General features: G+C 41.3%; 1 protein-coding gene across 3 annotated transcripts in view; it reads right to left on the bottom strand.

Moving 5' to 3' along the window:
• Window positions 1–12436: 12436 nt before the first annotated feature.
• TRIM36 (tripartite motif containing 36) overlaps window positions 12437–22817 on the bottom strand; it is a 44715-nt gene continuing 34334 nt past the window's right edge. For all 3 annotated transcript variants that reach the window (XM_038551829.1, XM_038551830.1, XM_038551831.1), the window contains exons 6-10: window positions 22013–22266; window positions 21663–21787; window positions 18249–18539; window positions 14979–15276; window positions 12437–12894 (exon numbers count right to left, since the gene is read on the bottom strand). In XM_038551829.1, the coding sequence (XP_038407757.1) occupies window positions 12540–12894; window positions 14979–15276; window positions 18249–18539; window positions 21663–21787; window positions 22013–22266 (1323 nt within the window). In that variant the 3' untranslated portion in view covers window positions 12437–12539. The remainder of the gene's footprint in view (window positions 12895–14978; window positions 15277–18248; window positions 18540–21662; window positions 21788–22012; window positions 22267–22817) is intronic.

A 22817-nucleotide genomic window follows, 5' to 3' on the forward strand; every position in this document is an offset into this window, starting at 1 on the left:
GGCATACATTACTTCCAAATCCTACCCATTTTAAGATGAGGAATTTGCCTGGGGAGGGGGGAAGGGGTCATGAACTGCCAAGGTCACCCCGCTAGGAGGCAGCAAAAGCTGCTGTTTGAACTCAAACCTCCCTGGCTCCAGACAGAGCTCCTTACAGGGTACCAGGATCCCCAGATGGTAGCTCCAAAAAGCATGCCAAATGAAAACGTTGCTGACAAAAATCCAGGAGAGCTACTGAGCCAAGATTTAAGTGACACTGATCAGGAGTTAGGGAGGTGGGAAGAATTTACCAGAAGCCATCAGCCCTTTATCTGTGCTATTACAATTTCAGAAGTGGTATAGCAACTTGCTGACAAAATTTTCTGGTGCACTTTGACGAGTGATTGACGACACCAAATGGATCTTCTAGATTATCCCTCTGATGCACTATTGTATCTTTTAAAATATCTGTAATAGGGGCATCTGGGTGGATCTAGTCAGTTAAGCATCCAACTCTTGATCTCAGCTCAGGTCTTGATCTCAGGGTTGTGAAGTCAAGCCTCACATTCAGCCCTGAGTTGGGCTTCACATTGGGCATGGAGCCTACTTTTTAAAAAAGTAAATAAATAAAGGACTTTTAATAGCTTGTCTTTTGATAAGAATTGCCTAGTTGGCAGAGCAAGGGTTAAGAGTCCTGGGAAATTGCACTTTATTTTTGAGGTACCACGGAACCATCCAAATGTCCATATAAGGATCTATACCCGATTCCAACATGAGGGGAGAGGTTCCTCACACATCCAAGCAATTCTCTGGATAACAGCTGGTTGTCCTTCAATTCAACTCAATTCTGACACTACCTACCTGGAGACAGCATCAGATTCTACAGTTCAATGTATTAAAAAAAAAAAAAAAGAAAAGACCACAAGCCCAAAATGGTATCACTTAGACCCAAGTTCTCAAACTAGTGCTTGATATATAATCTAATTGCATTTCTGACTCTCTCCCAGAAATGTAGCCTTAACAGATCAGTCAGGAATCTTTTCATTAGCACCAACAAGTCTGCCACTTGGGCTCTCTCCATCCCCCACAAAGAAAGGGTCATCTGCAGGGCCAGAACCCCTGCTGTTCCCCCTAGAAAGCAGCCTCACCTAGAACATTCCTTTTCTTTAGCCAATAATTCCCTTGCCTCGTGGTCCTTCCATTAAAAACTTCCATTTTATACAACTCCTTAGAGCTCTCCTCTATGTGCTGGATGGGATGTGGCCTGACTCATGAGTCATTCCATAAAGCCAACTAGATCTCCAAATTTACTTGGTTGCATTTCAGAAACCAATCACAAGTCCAGGTAGTTATCTGTGTTTCTGATCCACTATACATCAGAGGGTCCCATGACCCCCTCCCCTACCCCTTGGGATAGATGAGTTTGCTAGAGCAGCTCATGGAACTTAGAGAAGCATTTTACCTACTGGATCACCAAAAGATACAAAAAGATATAACTCAGGAACAGCTAGGTGGAGGTGATGCATAGAGCAAGATATAGGGGAAGGGACACAGAGCTTATATGCCCTATGAGCATGCCACTCTCCCCAAATTTCCACGTGTTCACCAACTCAGAAGCTCTCCAACTCTTCCTTTTGGGTTCTTATGAAATCTTCATTATGTAGGTATGTTTGATTAAATCACTGGCCACTGGTGACTTAATTCAATGTCCAGCCCCTCTGCCTTCTCTAGAGGTGAGGTGGGGAGGGGCTGAAAGTTCCAACCCTCTAATTACATGGCTGGGTCCACCAGCAACCACCCTCTATCCTCAGGTGCTAGTGCAAAGTCACCCCATTAACCTAACAGAGGGCATCTTTGTCACAATCTTCCCTTAGGAAGTTCCAAGGGTTGTTAGGAGCTCCATGCCAAGAACAAGGACAAAGACCAAATGTGTATTTATTAGGAAACACAATGAAACACTATGGAATGTTGGCAGTTGTATAAATGGGGTTGGGTATCAGGGGTCTAGGCTGGAGGAGACAAACCATGGAACCATTGGCAAATAGGTGGTTACTGAGGTTGTGTGCAAAGACGAGAAGATCTAAGGAATAGGATAATGTGCATTAAAGTTCCATTATGTCGGTAATGTCAATTAACAGACTGGAATTGCAAAATCCTGAAACCCTAACAGCAAATAAAGATGGTCTAAAATTATTCAAAATTCTCTCCCAGAATGTCAGTATGAGGGGGGGAAATGCAATGATCTAAATTCTCAATGATCTAAATTCTCTAACCTTTCTCTAAAGATTTAGCTCATCTGTGTATAAGAGATCCAATCTGTAACATATGTCCTCACACTGGCAATCCAAGCTCCCTAGTAAAGACCAGGATGGCCAGCCTAATTTCAGTTGCTATTTTTACAGCACATGTAGATACCTAGTGTTTTAGCCTGGGCTTCTTTTCCATCTTGCTCTCACTTCTTCTATTAATGCACAAGCAGATTCCCCAGATGTCCAGGTCCAAATGAATAGTAGCCACCTGAATGCCAAAGGTAGCCCAACGTCCTTATATCACAGGGAACCTAGATTGGAAAGACTTAGAAAAATAGCCAGTTGGAGAACAAACTGGGAAGGCGAGTAGGGGGATGGATCAAACAGGTGATGGGTATTAAGGAGGGTACTTGTGATGAGCACTGGGTGTTCCATGTAAGTGATGAATCACTAAATTTTGTTTCTGAAACCAGTATTACATGATATATTAACCAACTACAATTTAAATAATTTTTTAAAAGGCCAATTGGGTAGAAAAGGTCAATATCATGGATCACCATAACCTAAGAATATTAAAGCCCACAAATTAAGCCTAGGTCAGTGAGTTACATTCCTAGATTAATTGGGAACTGACATAATTGACACAAATAATTGAACTTCATTTATCTTCATCCTCAAAACATTTTGGACTAGGGCTCCTCCCTGACTCAGCTCAAAGAGCATATGACTCTTGATCTTGGGGTTCTGTGTTTGAGCCCCATGTTGGCTGTAGAGATTACTTAAAAACAAAATCTTAAAGTTTTTTGGACCATGTTCAACGTGTTTCCATAAATAACCTTTTGAGTATCAAGTAATGTTTAGTTGTCAAACTACATACAAATGAACTGTGGATCAGTTGGAAACCTGAAGAGGGGTTATTGCATCTTTGGGTTGAATTAAAATGGATGAAGCAAAGAATTTTGCAGGGGGAGGAGTTTTCTCAAATAGAGCTCCGATGAGACTATTTGAGACAGGCAAGCTGAAGGGGCTCCACTTAAGAAAGGCTCCATCTCCGCTATTTTTCTGCAAGACCAATTTACTCATGATCCATATTTTGCCTCTGAATCAGCCAAAGAAGCTATGTTCCAATTCAAGGGGGAATCAAGAAAGTTAATGGTGGTCTGAGTTTTGTCCAAGGCCCCAAGCACCTGGTCATATCTCACTAGAGCCAGATACCAAACATGTTCCAGGACAGTAGCTTCAAACAAACCTTGGCTGATGCTACCATCAGGACTCCTTACCTCAGGTAATTCATGGAGTAACACCTACTATTCACCTGAGCTCACCTGTGATCAGGCCTTACCCTCAATTCCTAAAGGAATACATTCTCTAGGCCCTTTTCTAAGGAAGCCCCTCGCCCCAAGCAATGAGAACTTATTCTTCTCTTGGTTTAGTTCAAGATTAAAAGTCTCCCAGACACTCTCCCTATTCTTTCTCATCACGCTACTCAATAAACTGTTTTCACTTTCTCTGAGTCCCGTTTGTGTTCTGTCCTGGGTGAAGTCAAGGACACTCTTGGCTGGTCCTGCGGGACCCTCCCCTTGGTCCCCAGCCTGCCTGCATCAGATTCACACAGAAAAATCTTGAAAGCTTCAGGAGCACCTGGGGGGCTCAGTGGTTAAGCGAATGCCTTCAGCTCAGGGCGTGATCCCGGGGTCCTGGGATGAAGTCCAGTATGGGGCTCCCTGCGAGGAGCCTGCTTCTCCCTCTGCCTACGTCTCTGCCTCTCTGTGTCTCTCATGAATAAATAAAATCTTAAGAGAAAGAAAGAAAAAAGAAAGAAAAGAAAGCAAGCGAGCAAGCTTCAACCACCTCCATTTAGACCTCAAACTTTCTAATCAATCAAGTTCAGGGGATCCCTGGGTGGCTCAGCGGTTTGGAGCATGCTTTTGGCCCAGGGCGCGATCCTGGAGTCCCGGGATTGAGTCCCGCATCGGGCTCCCTGCATGGAGCCTGCTTCTCCCTCTGCCTGTGTCTCTGCCTCTCTCTCTCTCTCTCTCTGACTATCATAAATAAATAAAAATAAAAAAAAAAAAGGACCACCGGTCAGGATCAAGTGAATTCTACTCATATTCTGCAAGACATATGCTGAGATTGGCTAGTTTCAGGCCAAAGGGCCCTATAACCTCTGCCTAAACTATGACACAGTCTCTGGGGAGTTTCGTTTAAATGTTTGCCTAAATGCCCAAGCTTTCAAAACTTCATTAAAAGATAATTCGGGCCTTACTTGTAAACTTCAGGAGGCCTACCTCAGACGACGGTTCCCATTCCAGTTGAGCTGGCTTTATTTTCACTGCAAACTAATTCTGCTCCGGGGCCTCCCTTCCCAGATCCAACAGGCTTTCCAAAGCCCAGCTAAGGTGTCCTCTGAGCCCGGGACAGCAGCACTGAGTCACCTGGAGCTGGTTAGCAATGTAGATGCTTCAGTCCCAATCAGCCCTACTCAGTTAAAATCTGCATTTTAACCAGATCTCCAGGTGAGCCACATGCATTGAACCCGTGCTACTGCTTTTTAATTACGAAGTCCATCCACAGCTCCTGGAGCTCTGGAGAAATCTATCCCAAACCAAGTTTCCCTGAGAAGCTGATGCTTGACATAAGCTACCTAAGACCTCTTCCTCTACGTTTTTTGAACACTAACTCCTTGTTATGTAATAGCAAAGAAACAAGCTTGGACCACAGGATCTCAGTCTCTCGGAATCTAGATTTAACTTGTATCTGTCTGAATTACACCTCAAGTGATTCATGTAGCTCTTTAGTTTGGCTTCGGGCATTAGGAGCAAATGACAGCAGTTCAACACGGTACTTACGATTCCCCCAAATCAATTGTGTATTTGAAGATAATTCTGATCATTCCTAAAACATATCTATGGAGTTAAATACCATTTTCAGAAATGCTACAGAAAAGCAAAATGTGGGGACCCTGGGTGGCTCAGTGGTTGAGCATCTACCTTTGGCTCAGCTCCTGATCCCCGGGTCCTGGTGATGAGGAACAGAGAGCTACCTGAGGACAAAACACAAGGTGACACCCCACAAATGACACCCCTCTCCCCACTGCCGTGGGATATGTGTGATATTCCTCAGGAAGTTTCCAAGTGTCTTAATGTTAATGCCTTGCTAGAGGGAAAAACAACCGTAACTTGACAATGGCAAGGCCTCCAAGTATCTTGTAGGTCCTCTTTGGCACATAAAAGTTCTTTTAAAAACCTCACACCTTGATGTTTCTAGCAGCAATGTCCACAAGAGCCAAACTGTGGAAGGAGCCTCGGTATCCATCGAAAGATGAATGGATAAAGATGTGGTTTATGTATACAATGGAATATTCCTCAGCCATTAGAAACGACAAATACCCACCATTTGCTTCAATGTGGATGGACCTGGAGGGTATTATGCTGAGTGAAGTAAGTCAATCGGAGAAGGACAATCATTATATGGTCTCATTCATTTGGGGAATATAAATAATAGTGAAAGGGAATAAAGGGAAAGGAGAGAAAATATCAGTGAGGGTGACAAAACATGAGAGACTCCTAACTCTGGGCAATGAACAAGGGGTAGTGGAAAGGGAGGTGGGTGAGGGGTTGGGGTGACTGGGTGATGGGCACTGAGGGGGGCATTTGGCGGGATAAGCACTGGGTGTTATGCTATATGTTGGCAAATTGAACTTCAATTAAAAAAATTAAAAATAAAATAAAATAAAAACCTCCCTTTTTTCTTTCCCCTGCTGCCAAGTAAATAATCAGCCACCCCGCACAACCCCGGTGCAGCAGCTCTTCCTGCCCCCGGGTCCTGTCCCCGGGCTTTAATAAAACCACCATTTTGCACCAAGACATCTCAAGAATTCTTTCTTGGTCATCGGCTCCGGACCTCACCCCAAGCAGCCTCACCTGCACTCCAAAGCTTCATCACTGGCATAGAGCCCCGAGCTGGGCTCCTCCTCTGCCCTCCCCTGACTTGTGCAGGCTCTCTCTTTCTTGTTCTCTCTCTCTCTCTCTCTCTCTCTCTCTCTCAAATAAATAGTCTTTTTAAAAAATAAATCAATCAAGTAAAATCACACAGGTATTAAATGATAAACCTCACAGAGGAATCCAAAGCAAAACTCCACACCAACCACTACCAACCATGCCCGTGTTCACAGCCTCAAACAGGCAGTAAATGCTGTGAGAATTCCTGCTGTCAAATATAAAACAAATCTCTAACTTTGCCTAACAGGGTAGCACGCCCACTTATTTCTTCTCCCTGCCTCCAAATCTATAAAGTACTACGAGATCATTGTTTAGACACGTACTAGAATGTACTGACCTCTACAGTATTTTATAAATGTCTTTAGGCTTCCTTATCACCCGATAATTTTAAGGCATTTTAGGTATGCTTATGAAGGAATTCAAATGTCACGTGTTAGGGGCACCTGGCTGGCTCAGCGGTTGAGCATCTGCCTTCAGCTCAGGGCATGATCCCGGGGTCCTGGGATCGAGTCCCACGTCAGGCTCCCTGCATGGAGCCTGCTTCTGTGTCTGTGTCTCTGCCTCTCTCTCTCATGAGTAAATAAAATCTTAAATAAATAAAATCTTTAAAAAAAGATCAAAATGGGGGAAACAAATGCAGGTGTGATAAAGAACCTTAAAACTCTCAAATGTTATCACAAATTGAATCCACTCACCATATACAATAAAAGTCCAAGTTATAAGTGATTTTTGAAGAAAGTATCTTCTGCCAAGCACAAGGTACATATACACATTATAACTCCATCGTTTAAAAAAAAAACCAAAACTTATTTTCCCTTAGAGTCAAGATGTTATAAAATGAAAACCTGGAGAAAATAATTTTATGGATCCATCATTCCAAAGATACTTTTCCTAGTTTCAAGATGGCAATGCCCTATCCGCTTCTTCCTCTTGAAAATCATCCCTCCCCTATCCCAAAAAAGAAAATCAACAAAAATACACAGCAAACTCAAAAGCCAACTCTAACTTCAGGGCCACCAGTAGGTAAGTATACCAGTTAGCTATGATGACAGGGGGGAGAGCAGATGGAGAGATTGCAAATGACCTGGTGAAGGAAGGTCAAATCTGAAAGCTTGCATCGGGAGAAACCCGTTATCCACGTAGATCCCCAGAAAGGCTCAAGAATGGCAGGGACAGGGCACCTGGGTGGCTCAGTGGGTTAAGCATCTATCTGCCTTGGGCTCAGGACATGATCTCAGGGACCTGAGATCCAGCCCCGCATAGGGCTCTGTGCTCAGCAGGGAGTCTGCTTTCCTAGTGCTCACCTGCAGGCCCCACATACAGAAGGCAGAAGACAGTCCTAGAGCTGGAAACCAGGAGAGGTTCAAAGTGCTGGGATGCAGCAATGATAAAAACTGGATACAACTCCTGTTCTGGTGGAGCTAATATTTTTGAGGATGTAAACAAAAGTGAAACATCTAGGTACAGGGAATGGGGAGTATGCTGTGTTGCGGGGGCAGGGGAGGACAAAATTTAAAGAGTACTTAAGGTTCTCACTAAGGTGACATTCAAAAAAAGATCAAGGTGAAGGATTGTGTGGATATCTGAAACCGTGGGAATTTGCAAAAGGTTCATGCTGATTTTGTGATTGAGAAAAAGTAAAATGGTGCATTGGCTTGAGAGACGCATGATTGGTGCTCGCCCATAACTGGTGGTCTCCTGTCTGCGCATCTGAAGGAAACAAGCGGGGATCCCTGGGTGGCGCAGCGGTTTGGCGCCTGCCTTTGGCCCAGGTCGTGATCCTGGAGACCCGGGATCGAATCCCACGTCGGGCTCCAGGTGCATGGAGCTTGCTTCTCCCTCTGCCTATGTCTCTGCCTCTCTCTCTCTCTCTCTCTGTGACTATCATAAATAAATAAAAAAAAAAAAAAATGAAGGAAACAAGCTTCTCACTCCCATGCCTGCCGGTTTTAGCACCATGCAATTAGTTCTAGCTAATGGAACATGAATGCAAATGATGTGCTGGGGCATTAGTAGCTGTTGGGGGCTTTCCAGTGTCTTCAGTTTCTAAGAACTCTGTAAACCAGCAATGTTAGATGGCATCACAGCGTGAAGGTAGCCTGCCCCTGCATTGCCAGGGGAGGAAAGGGTTGCTGATACACAGTTAATTTTGTGAGAGCAAAAAAACATTTTGGTTAAGACTAGAGGTCTCAGGGTTTCTTAGGAGGATTTATTTATCCAGCTAATACACGGCCTAAGAGGGACGCCCGGGTGTCAGCTGTTGAGTATCTGCCTTTGGCCCAAGTTGTAATCCCGGGGTCCTGGGATTGAGTCCCACATCAGGCTCCCTGCAAGGAGCCTGCTTCTCCCTCTATGTCTCTGCCTTTCTATGCTTCTCAATAATGAATCTTTAAAAGAAAAAAAATACATGGCCTGAGGGAGGAGACCAGGTGAGAAGGTACTATTACAGGGATCACATGAGAATGGTGGTGGTACAGAAGACGGGGGACAAAGTGGACTCTGGATAGTCTCAAAGTTGAGGCAATGGGCTGTTTGAAGGTTACTATACAGAGTAGTTAACCCCTTTCCCACACCTCAGCTCCCACTTCCCAGCTCCTTGCAGCTGCATTACCAGTTACCCTTCCTCCAACCTCTCCTGCCCACCTGGCCTGCCACCACCACCAGTCCCTACCAGAGAAGACAGGAGGTGGAGCTTCTGAAGAAAACTGGAGAAGTGACTCAGGGATGATGTAGAGATCTCCCAGGTAATGGTTTTCTAAGTCTTCATTTCTGTGTTTTTTTAAAAAAATTTTAATTTCTTCCGAGACACACAAAGAGAGAGGCAGAGACATAGGCAGAGGGAGAAGCAGGCTCCCTGTGGGGAGCCCCATGTGGGACTCAATCCCAGAACCCCAGGATCACACCCTGAGCTGAAGGCAGATGCTCCACCACGAGCCACCCATGTGCGTTTGCAGAACATTGTAAATACCTTTAAGCAGTCAGCACAATGGCCAATAGCCTTTTGCCCCCTTCAAATACACCAAGCTCCTTCCCAATTGCACCAGCTGTTCTCTATTGAAGCTACCCCTAGAACCTCCACCAGATGCCTGCTTCCCCCTTCTCCACCCCAGGAGGATGAGCTGTCCCCTCCCCCCCCCCCCCCCCCCCCCCCACACACACACACATCTGCATCCCTAGAGAGCCCTGGCTGAGTGGCTTCCAGTAGCATTTGGTCAATAGGCAGCACCAACAGATCCAACAAAGGGATTTCTGACTCCTTATCCTGGCGATGCATCTCAGGGATTAGCTGCCTCCCACAGTGAGCCCAGCTCCCAGCAAGGAAGCCTTCCTTAATGTCTCTTTCTCCCCCAACATCTAGGAACATGATCTCCCCTGGCCATCCTTGCTCTGGAGGCAGTCATGGCTTCTGGCTGTGGGTAGTCTTACCAAGGCCTCACCGTTACTTGTTCTTCAAGGTGGCTCACATCTCTAAGTAACCCTCTCATTAATATTTCAACTGAACCCTCCAGGCCAAATGCTATTTCCTGCCCCAACTCTGACCAGTTCGCCATCTCCAAGCCTTTTTAGGCAACTTGTTCTCTCTACCCAGCACACGCTTCACTCAGCTCTTTGTACAGCCAGCTCCTTCCAGTGGTGTCAAACTTCTAGTGCCTCCTCAGAAGGGCTTCCCTAACCAGAGTCTACCAGAGCCCATTCTTCCAACACTCTCTAGCACTTTCCACTTCCTCCAAAGGAAGCTCCTAAGAGCAGGAACTTGGGTGGGCAGTCTTGTTCACCTTGTATCCAGTATACCACACAAAACAGCAGGAGTTTTTGTAAATAAAGGAACTGGGTTCCAAATCAAACTTAACTAAATTCCTTCAAGTTTATTTATGAAAGGCAAGAGAGTCCCCAGAAAAATGTCAGTTCTCAGGATGTTAGTTGCAATAAGCACGTGAAGATCCTTTAAAAGGAATGCACACCTGCCTTGTAGAACAATTTCTTCAGCGTATTCTTGCCTTTAACAGTTCTCCACTTTTTGTAGCAATGCCACGATCAGTGATATTCCCACACGGGACACACTCCTGGGGTCTAATCAGATGACGACCTAGAGTGTTTTCAATGCCTCGGAGATAGCTCTGATTCCTACTACTCTCCAGAAAGCAACTGCAAATATGAGAATTAAGTTATTATACAGTAACACAGGAATAGCCTGGAGCTGATTTTTTCTAAAAATTAAGACCCATCAAGCACAAATAACATTTAATTGCAACACACAACCACCAGAGCCCAAAGGCCCAAGAGTATGAATGTGACCTAAAGGAAAACTCATCTGATCAAAAATCTGATTACGGAGCAGAAAAGGAATAGGAGACAATCTGATCAATTAGCTGAAGTAAATGAATTTTCATGTTAAGCTTTTCTAATGATCACTTCGACAAGAATTAGAGCTAAATACATGCCCCAAATAATTTTACGTAAAATCTTAGCTCTAAGTTAATATATTCAGCTGAACACGTCTTATCAATGATTTTATTTCCATTTTCCACATAAATATACTGAGAATTCCCAGAATGCAGCTCAATAATTACATGTATTTCAATTTTTATTAAAAATGAAAGAAATCCAGGAGAATTATTTCTATACAACTATACAATGTTTTACGTGCCTTCCCTATTCCTATTAAAGCTTTATGTTTCAAATGTCTACATGATATGTGCTTACACAGGCTTGAGATTCAAACTTTATCACACACATGACATTAGCAGCCTTAATGCACAATCACCCACATAACACAGTGTATGTGTTTAGTTCAGCCTGTCATAAAGTGCTATTCATTGGTGGGAAAGTAACAAAGCCTACTCAATACTGAACTTCACCACAGTATTTCCTACTTGAGTTGGGGGAAGAAAAGCTAATTTGATGCTACCAGCCTAAGTAATAGATTTCCATTTAAAAATACATATGAAAAACAAATAAGGAAACCAAATAAGGCCTGAGGTTTTGGTTGGTCTATCAAAACAGATCAAAAGCATTTCAAAATCATTAGTGCTATGATATATAAAAGTCTAGTTTCTGAACGTTTTAATGTCCAAAAAATGAGCAGTCTAAATAAAAACCATCTAAGTTAAAGACACCTTTCAAAAATGAATGTAAAATTTCAATTAAAATATTAATTCTGCAAATCAGAACTTTTAAAAGGGTACAGTCCTATGATTTTTGTTATTATTCCTCAACAACTAGATTTGTATTTTACTTACTTTTACAAAAGCTTATTACCAATGGACCATAGAAAATAACATCCAATGACCAGTTACTCTACATTTTAGAATAATTTAATGACATTAAAGATATATCATGAACTTTCCAAACATGTAAACATAAAACAGGACAATCTGATATATAATAATGGTGCCAAAAAATGAAAATCATAGGACACGATAAGAGAGCAAAAGAACAACTATGCCAAATATCAGTGTATCTTCACTACTATTTGTGAAAAATAAATTATTTGGTATTTTCATTGAGTAAGTAGCTCAGATATTTTCACTAAGAAAAACTGAAGAGAAATTTTAATGAAGTGAGAAGTTTTGTGTGTTAGCCAAGAACTTTTGTGTTTCCTGCCAAAAACAAAAACAAAAACAAAACCATGTTCAACTACACATGCAGGAATGGGCATCACAGCTAAGGAAACTCTTAAAAATATCCTTAAAAATACAATTTGTAGTCTTAAAAGAAAAAAAAAACAATATTCATTTCCCAGGGAATATACTCTGAATCTCAGTTATACACCTCAAAATACAGAATTCTCCATTTAAATATACTACCGTTTCTCTGGTCTTTTTACCTATCTCTAACTTGTTTTCCTATGAAAAACATATGCAAGACACAAGGCTAAGTACTAATTTCTATCCATAAGGCATCTAAAAAATATCTTTTTTTAAAGACAAACATGATACAAAATGAAAAACCAAACACAACACAAAAACATAATAATAAATACTTTTGAATCCCTTCCCCGCCCTCAAAAAGAAATGTGCCTATCAGCAACATGGCTGACATAAATAAATTAGATTTCCTGTTCATAAAAAAAAGAAAGACAATCCAGTTACAGTCAACCAGGAGAGTGTCTTGACTCCCATGGCTTGTGAAAGGCAGGACAATGACACGGAAAAGGCAAAACTGTTTAGGGTTTCTGATTTAAGAAGAAACACACACACAAACAAGTGTGGTCACAGACTACTTAGATGATATGTAATTAGTTACGAAGGTTACACCAAGGCATTATTCTGCTCCTCTCTTCCACCCTAAGTCACATCAGATGCTTAATCTACATGTGCTCTTGGTATTCTAGATACTTTGCCGTGATGGGTTCCTCAAGTTGAATTCCTCCACTGCCCATTAATGCAAATGCTGGGTACATTGTGTGCGAACAGTCCACCTGACGCTCATAAAGGCATTTCATGTGATCCATGTCATAGAAAGCCACTCTGCCTTTATCATAGTCAAGGAAAATCCCTATACTTGTTGGCATGGGAAGAACCCTATTCTCAGGTTCATTGGCAGAAGTGGCTGACTTGGGTATGAAAAACTTCTTCATGCCTATGGTGACCAGAGTGAACGGCTGGGAAGAATCAAAGCAGGCATCTTCACTTCCGCTGTCATGGCCGCTGTCTTGCTCATATCTAGAACACAATACACAAAGCAGTCTTAGCTGTGTCGTCATCCACAAAGCATTTTCATGAGATAATACACATTGCTTTGAAATTAGACTGTGTGTCAAAAACTCTCTATTAAAACACAAATCAATTAAAAACATCTGGACTACGCATTGCCATTTAGAAATTATACCAGAGACTCAGCCCCAAATTTCCTGTCATGAAATATCATAAAACATCTCTATATACATTCAGATAAGAAAAATAATAAAAACCTATAAAATAATTCAAGACTCTGGCCTATCAAAAATGAACTAGGGGAGGGATGCCTGGCTGGCTCAGGCCGTGGAGCACTGGACTGTTGGTCTTGGAGTAATGAGTTCAAGCCCCACATTGGAAGTAGAGATTCTTTAAAATAAAATAGATAATAATAAAATGGGGGGAGAAAACTGAAGGGAACTGTCACAGATTAAATTAAATGTGTGCCCTAATGCAAGGAATTACCAACTTAGAGTGAAATACAAAACAATGCAGGAGAAAAAGTCATATTTCATGGTCCTAAAGACCCTATTTCTGGATTGGGATTTCTACATGGATCTAGGTAAGCAAGCAGGAAGGTTTCTTTCCCAATATCATACAACAGTAGCAGCTTATATAAATTTTTGATACAAAGGTTCTTCCATTTTCTTCTTATGCATAGTTTACTTTTTATATATTTGTAATTATACTAAATCAATGCTTTTATTTATTTTTTTAATCTTATTTTTATTTTATTTTTTTTAATTTTTATTTATTTATGATAGTCACAGAGAGAGAGAGAGAGAGAGGCAGAGACACAGGCAGAGGGAGAAGCAGGCTCCATGCACCGGGAGCCCGACGTGGGATTCGATCCCGGGTCTCCAGGATCGCGCTCTGGGCCAAAGGCAGGTGCCAAACCGCTGCGCCACCCAGGGGTCCCTAAATCAATGCTTTTAATTGGGTTTTCTCACTTCTAATATTTTTTCTCACTTCTGGTATTTCCGATGTTACAAGCTCTTTAAAACATTATTAATACTAATATTCTATCAATATTCTAGGCCTGTGGTACTATGTTTAATTAACCATGTCCTGGTTACAATTTCTCACACTTGTGCCAAAAGCTTTTTCTATCAACTCAGATGATTAACTGGGGATTCTGTTCACACCAGGGGTCAAACATTATCTACGTGGGCCAGTAGACCTTATACCATCTAAAACAACAAAACCATATGAACTCAGTCAAATTAACCAATCTCTTAAGAAACTGGAATTCTTTGATGTGGAAACCTGTTTACCATGACCCAATTTTATCAAGTACTTACAGGGGCGTTTAAAGAAATTGTGTCCCATAACACAAGAACAAATTCTTATCAATTCTGAACTATGCGGGGGCATCTGGATGGCTCAGTGGTTGAACTTCTGCCTTCAGCTTAGGATATGACCCTAGAGTCCCAGGATCGAGTCCCACATTGGGTTCCCCGCAGGGAGCCTGCTTTTCCCTCTGCCTGTGTCTCTGCCTCTCTCTCTGTGCCTCTCATGATTAAATAGATAAAATCTTTAAAAAATTCTGAACTATGGCAACTAGAAGCACTTCACCATCCATGTGAGTAATTCTTATTACAGAATTAAGGTAACTGATACAAGAAACTTTGAAAATTTAAAACAGCAAGGCACAGTCAAGAGGTATCCAAAACAGGCTCAGTTCGTCATGGCACCAGAAATTAACCACTAAGTCTCATTAGTCACTGTGGGAATGTAAGCCAACCTGGCACGCCCAGAGCACCTGACTCTAAGGAATGCACTCCAACTGCAATAAGTAAACCCAAGTGGATTTCCTGTCTTGCTAAACACAGATATTTACTTTTATTGTATTTTTTAAATTTTATTTATTTATTTGTGAGAGACAAGGAGAAACAGGCTCCATGCAAGGAGCCCCATACGGGACTAGATCTCAGGACTCTGGGATCACGCCCTGAGCCAAAAGCAGACGCTCAACTGCTGAGCCACCAAGGCAATCCCAGATATTTACTTTTAAAAGAATCATCGAAAAAAAAAAAAGAATCATCGAATTCTAGATCAGTACAAGAACCTACCTTGGACTAACTGCATCCCGGGGAGACCGGAGCCACTCCTGTAGCTTATCACTGGAAGCAACTCCTGCTTTTACCAGGTACGAATACGGCTCCACACGGAAGGCCCAGAAGTGCTTCCCCTTGGTAATCCCAACGTCTCCAATGATATAGTCCAAGCTTGTGTAATAACCCACTTGGATTCGCTCCGCAGCGAGCAGGAGATTAAACCCGGCTCTGCTCTCCACGCGGTCTCTCTTCAGGTTCAGCAAGAGGTGTTCATTATTATAGCCACATTTCTCATCAAAGAGGAAACTGAAAACTGTAAAGAGACCTTAAAATTAGCCTGATCACTACGTAATTGCATTTCTGTAATTGGTGGTTAACACGATCGGGCTCTGAACCAGAAATGTCTGAAAAAGCTGTGAAGAGGCATGTTTCACAATACCCTCGACAAACTGTGACAAACCAAATCCCTGACTGGGAAATCACTTCCAATAGATTCTCTCTACCTGAACGTCCTCAGAAATATCAAAAGGCAGAAGGAAGTATTTTAAGCATATGAGAAAACCAATGAGTGTGGTTCCTTGCAACAGTTACAGATCTCTTCTAAATATTTTACAAATGGATCTGTCCCTTTTCTCCTTAAAACGAGGGGTTGTACATTTTCATAATTATCAATACATTTTCCTAAACATGTATTCCACATTTTATAAATTTGGAAAACATGAGCAATTGTGATAGAGGCTTTTCCTTATCCATCAACATGGCAGACATGAGACATGGTGCATGGTATTTTAAAAAGGCAAAAGTTTTGGGGTTAGAGAGATGAGTTTTAATTCCTGCTCAAGGATTTAAATGGAGTTTTTTTTTAAGATTTTATTTATTTACTTGACAGAGAAAAAGTGAGCATGAGCAGGGGAAGAGGCAAGCAGAGGGAGAGGGAGAAAAAGATGCCCCAGTGAGGAGGGAGTCCAATGCAGGGCTCGACCCCAGGACCCTGGGAATCACGACCTGAGCCAAAGGCAGACACTTAACCCACTAAGCCACACAGGCGCCCCTTAAATGGAGTTTAACAGAACTTTCAATTTCTTCAACCACAGATTGGACATAATGCCACTCTCCTGAGTCTCTATCAACTCATATCCATTAAGCAAGGACAATTGGCTGTTAGCCCCAAAGTGGAAACAATTCAAAAGTCCATCAACACATGAATAGATAAATCCAAACAGTAGAATAGTATTCAGCCTAAAAAGGCAAGAAATTCTGGTTCATGCTTCAACATGGTTGAAGCTCCAAATATGCCAGGCACAGAAGGATTATTAGATCCACTTCTATGAGGTACAGACAATGAAGAATTATTATCAATCCACTTCTATGAGGTACAGGCAACTCATAAAGACAGAAAGTAGAAAAGAGGCTCCCAGGCTCTATGGAGAGGAGGGATGGGGAGTTTGTGTTTACTGGGCACAGAGTTTCATCTGGAAAAAATGAAGACATTCTAGAGATGTGAGTGGTGGTGGCTCTACAACACTGTGGATGTACTTAATGTCACAGACCTGTACTCTTAAAAATGGTCAAAATGGTAATTTTTAACTGTATCATAATTTAAAAAAAAAAGTCTATAAAGCAAGCTAAAGTCATTCTCCATACGTAGGCTGACCATTCTTCCTGGTAATGTCTGCTGTCCTGCCATAATAATTCCTGCTTCCAATCTCAAGCCTCCCCATTTGCAAATTTTTTTTTTTTAAGATTTTATTTTTTTATTTGATAGAGAATGTGCGCACATGCACAAATAGAGGGGAGGGACAGAGGGAGAGGGAGAAGCAGGCTCCTCACTGAGCAGAGTCAGACGCAGGACTCGACCCCAGGGCCCCGGGATCATGACCTGAGCTGAAGGCAGATGCTTAACCAACGGAGCCACCCAGGCACCTGGCAAAATATATTTTAATGGTCTCCCAATTCACACAGCTCCTCTCAGAGAAAAGCTAATCAACTTTGGGGGCACCCGACTGGCTCAGTCAGTGGAGCATGCAACTCTTGATCTCAAGGTTGTGAGTCTGAGCCCCACAGTGGGTGTGGAGATTCCTTAAAAATAAAATATTAAATTAAAAAAAAAGACAACTTTGAACATGTCCTTTCTTGCTTCCCCTTCCACATCACTATTTAAAACAGCAGCTACTTCCAGGTTTTTTTTAATTCCACTTTCAGTCAGAGAGCTGAGAAAAGAAAGGGGAAACTGAATAGATGATAAAAGGCAAATTCATTTAATATTTGCAAATCCATCCTCAGACTCTACTGGATTTTATTCAAATTGAAGGAAGACAATTTTAGCCACCCCTAATTTGTATCTGTATTCTCTTTTTTTTTTAAATTGGCCACAACGTGCATGAAAAACAAGTAGTGGTCAGTCTGCTATGGACAAAAGGGGAAGGAAAGACAAGAGTGTACAAAAGACGGCACATAAAGCCACTAAACCCAGGCAGGGGCAATAGTCTCAGATCCAACTGGAAGCACCTGGCAGGCAGTGACAACAGGCCACGGTGTCTTCCTGCTAAAGCAGAACAAGCACAGCCTTGGTTTTGCGTGTCCTTTGTCTATGGAGACCCTGCGGAGAGCCACCCACCTGGCGATTCTCATTCTATAAAAACCCACAGGCGGAAAAAAAAAAAAAAAAAAAAAAAAACCCACAGGCGCTCTGTAAGGAACAGCAGTGGTTTCTGACTCGGAAGGCAGGGGAAGTGGGTGGGTGTGGGGACTCTAAGTGTGGGAGGCACAGCTACCACGTGGTTCTCATAGATGCCCTTCACCCCCACGGGCCGGGAATCGCAGAGATAGAAAATCCGGACAGGTCAGAAGGAGGTTAAGTGAAATATGAAATAGTGTTTCATATTAGAACAGTAATTTTTCTACAAATCTACCAGGGTCTCGGTTATAGCTTTCTATCAGCTTATCAGAAATATGGAATTATACTATTTAAACTTGTAAGGTGGCACTGATGCTATTTTAATCTCAAATTAATAGCCCCGCTCAGTCAAATGACTTCATGTTTTTCTATTATCTGAGGTCAGGCCAAACTCGAATCCTGTTCCCAGCCTGTCTGGTGAAATTCATGTATTCGGTCTATTTCTAAATCCTTGCTGAGGATGCAATCTATTTTCTAGATTTTTTTTTTTTTTTAACACACAAGAGCTGGTTTTTCAACGCAGGTCTATCCAGAGGCACTGGCTAGGTTATTTTTTTATCAAGGTCCTTCCAACTCTCTGGCATTTTGATTCCCAGTATTCGCAATACCTGGAGCTGGTGGAGTATGAAGAATCAGCTCCCTGCTGCAAGGACTGCAGATTGAACCCTTGTAGGCTCTTACTCTGAAAGCATAGTTACAATTGCTTTCCAGATCTGAAATGACTTTACTGGTGCCACACACTTCTATCTCGTTCCAAGACAGCATTTCTTCATCTCTGTTAATCTTCCGATATTCGAGGACATAGCTATCAGCTTTATCCTTTTCTGGATGGTACCAATTTATCAGAGCATTGTTATAAACTTTGCTCTGTTCCTCGTTGATCTCTGGCACGTCTATGCCTGAAAGTGTTAAGAAACAAAAAATGTTAAAATATCGATACATATTGGAATCTGGACATTCATCAATAAAAACGAGGTACTGACAATACTTCAGTCATTTCTGTACTGTCCAAGTGTTTTCCAAATTTGCAATACTATGTATCAGAGAAAGAGTAATTCTGGCGATGTACAACAGCATGGATGGATCTTGTGGACCTGCAAACTGAAATAAGCCAGACATTGAGAGACATAATACTAACTGCATGATGCCACTCCATGAGGAATCTAAAAGAGCTGGATTCACAAAATCAAAGACTGGAATGCTGGCTGCCAGGGGCTGGGGTGAGGGAGAAATGGGCAGGAATTAATCAGGAGGCATAAAGTATCAGTCAAGCAAGACAAATAAACTTTAGAGATTTCAGTACTCAGTCAACAACACTATATTCCACACTTAGAATTTGTTAAAAGAACAGATCTCAAGGCAAGTACTCCTCCCACAAAATTTACAATGACAAACAATAAGCAATAAGGATTTTTAAAGATATATTTAGGTTGATAACTGAAAGGGTGAAGGATGAAAAGACAAAAAAAGATTCAGTTTCAGCTTTACATGTTATATTAATTCTGAAACACCATAAATTAAAGTTTTTAAGCATTTGCCTTTAACTTCCACTTACTAACAGCACCAGACTTGACATTTTTAATCTGTGTCCTATAATAAATATTTTTTAATCTAAGTTTGGTGAGTATAACAAAGTTCAGTGAAACATTATACACAACTTTCATATTTTCTTCAAAGAGTTGTAAAGCAATTTAATGAATTTTTCTTGGCATAAACATGATACATAATATTTTTTTGTAAGAAAATCAGAAACTTCATAAAACACACTTTAAGTAACCTGAAGATAATCACTACAATAATTTTATACAGATCCTGCCAGTTCTTTTCTCCCAATGGCATTATGCTCCATGGCTATATCAACATTTTAACAATTTTCAGAAATATGTTTCTAGTTTTTTTTTTTTCATGAAAAATACAATACAAAAAGTATCGCAGCTGAAGCTTTGTGCATATGCATAATCCCTTCCATAGAAGAAATTCCAATAAGCTTAACTGCTTGGGACAAGCTATAAAAGTCACACACACATAACACATATTTATATCAAATGAGAGATTCTATGAAATGAAAATAAAAGTCTCCCTCTGGCCTCCCCCAGACATATATAAGCAAAAGAGAAGCATGTCTGGATATGGTACATTCATGCAACTGAATGTTCTACAGCTATAATGAGATCTGGAAAGTCATTCAAAATATATTTGGTGGGGGAGGGGGAAAGCTAGTTAAAAAATAACATGACTTGTATACTCCACCCCACACCCCTTTCTTTTCTTTTTTTTGAAACATAGCTTACTAAAAAATGTGCATGCAGGAAAACAACGAGACCATCCATCAGTCAGAAGCTGGGTAACTACTTTTCATCCTCATCCATCCACTCTGCTGGTTCTTTTGGTTAGACACTGGTCTAACCCAAGATCAACCTTCACCATCATCCTTCCAAGGACTGTTTTTGGGATCCCCCCCCCCCGCCCAGGGGAGATAGGACCTTGTACTCCTAAATAAACTGGCTTGTATATGGAAAACAATTCAAGTTTACATTACATGAAGAAGAATCAGCATTTGAAAGAGTAACAAGTACAGATATGGGAAAACAAGATTGTCATAATAAACAAGACAAGCACATATCCAGGGGTGCCTAGTGGGCTCAGTCAGTTAAGCAACTGGCTCTTGATTTCAGCTCAGGTCATGATCTCAGGGTCCTGGGATCCATCCACATGTCAGGCTCCTCACTCAGTGAGGAGTCTGCTTGAGGATTCTCTCTCTCTCTCCTTCCCCCTCTGCCTCTCCCCCTCATTTGTGTGCTCTCTAAAATAAATCTTAAGAAAAAAAAAAGATAAGCACATATCTGCAAGAAGATTCAGGTATAGATTCGAAAGAAAGTCAGTCATAATAATAATCCTTTAGAGTTTTTAGCTTTAAAACTTTCTTTCCCCCCTTTTTTTAAAGTAGGCTCCACTCCCAGCATGGAGCCCAATGTGGGGCTTGAAGTCACAATTCTGAGATCAAGAGCTAAGATCAAAACACTCTAACTAAACCCCAAGTGCCCCAAGAATTTTTAACTTTTAACGGGACAAATTTCCTCCAGGTGACTGTACAAATCTACACATTGATACCTCTACAGTCATCAAACTCTATACTATTCTAAGGACTATTAATTATCCACCATAAGAGAAATTGGAGGAAGATATGAACAGGGTGAGAAGGGAAAAAGTAAAGGAAGACCTCCCTGCTGGGGAACAGCAAAACACAAGCATAAGTGAGTGCTATGGACCCAAAATTCATATGCTGGGGTTCTAATCCCCAGGACCTCAGAATGTGACTTTATTTGGAGAAATAAGTCTTTAGAGGTAATTAAGTTAAAATTAAGTCACAAAGATGGGCCCTAATCCCACCATGACTAATATGACTGATATCCTCAGGAATAGAAATTTCAGAAGACCATGTGAAGGCTCTGGAAGGTGGCCATCGGCAAGTCAAGGAGAGAGGCCTCAGGAGACACCAGCCTGCCAACACTTCTGTTGTTTAAGGCATGCCGTCTGTGGAATTTTGTTTCGGCAGCACTAACAAACTAACACAGGTAAACACACATCTCAGAGTCAGTTTTAGCCTGGAGACATCATTTCTAGGTTTCCGCCCTAGAGAAACTCACGAACATGTGCAGAAAGTAACACTGATGAAGATGCTCAACACAGCAGTTGTTTACAAAGGAGAAAGAAGAGAAACGAATGGTCTCTCGGGAAGGAAACGATTTCTATACCGAAATACAATGAACAGCTAAAATATAGACCAGAACTCCGTGTAGTAACAAATATCTTCAACTTCATTTTTTGAACAATTCACAAAAGGGATGCACATGCAACGTGATGCCATTTAGACAGTGTTTAAAAACCACACAAGCCAACACAATATACTTTCTGTGCATAAAAACACGGTCTTTCGTACTGTCAAACCGAAGCATGTGTTTATCCCACATCACGAGAACCCAAATTACAAGAGCAAGCTTTTGCAGTCATCTCAAACTTACCACTAGAGAAGAAAGACAATTCTCCAAGAAGTTCTGTTTGTTTAGATGTATTAACAACATAGTCTTCAAAAGAAGTCTGAGCAGCAGGTCTAAAGCTCTTCAAAGATTCCGTAGCTTTCTGTATTCTGCAGACAGATACAGTTTATATAAAAATAACTCGTTAAAAGGCCAATCAGACTAAACATCTGCAATGTGATTAAAACAAAACAAAACACTTTGCTCTTCACATGCAGGTTAAGTGTGCAGCAGGTGTGCGCATAGAGTGCAGCCTTAGGAACCCCTGAGAGTTTGGGATGAAACAGAGTATTTAATGACATTGCCATGGAGATTCTAAATCCAAAGCAACATACCTGAGGTGGAGTTGTTTTGCTGTCTGCACAAAACAGGACTGATCTGTCTCCTTCAGCACTTCTTGGGCATAGCCCACAAGCCCATTGTTCTCTAGAAGCCCCTGATACTCTTCCACTTGAGTCTGAAATTTGTCTAATCTTAGTTTCTTAGAAGCATCAATTGCCTTCAAAACAGATGATTTCCTCTCTTCTAGAATTTCAAAGAGCTTTTCAAAATGTGTGATGGCTTCTTCTTTCGCTCTTTCTCCGTTACACTATTATTAAACAAGCAAAGAGTTACCTCATCTGCTAAATCCAAATGTCTTTTCTCAAAATAACCAACATTTAATTTTGTCTGAGTCTGACATCTTCAGAACAATAATTTGGCATCAACTACACTGAGCAGGGGGCATGATCACCAGCTTTTATTTAGACATCCTTTCTAATTTTGTGATACTGTACTCTCCGCAAGTTTTACTCTCCAAAGTTCAGCAATAAACAAATAAACAACCTGCAACATTGTATACAAGGGAACTGGAGGCAGAAATTAACTGATTTAAACAAAGACACAGTATAACACAATTCTGGAGTTTTTAATTGATTTTTAAAATATTTTTTATTTTATTTAAAACAATTTTTTTAGTTTTTGATCTCTAATTCAGGTTACTTTTGACCTTTTCTATGCTTTTTCAATTTTTTAAGAAAAATGTTAAATCACAGCTATGACACTCAGGAAAATGATGTCCTTTAACTAAGAAGAGTGTGACTCTTCTCTTTGAATTGATAGAATTGAATTAGAATTAAATCCTGTGTGACTTTATGCAAG

This window comes from Canis lupus, chromosome 11 (assembly GCF_011100685.1).
Source record: "Canis lupus familiaris isolate Mischka breed German Shepherd chromosome 11, alternate assembly UU_Cfam_GSD_1.0, whole genome shotgun sequence".
In the NCBI taxonomy this organism is placed as follows: domain Eukaryota; kingdom Metazoa; phylum Chordata; class Mammalia; order Carnivora; family Canidae; genus Canis; species Canis lupus.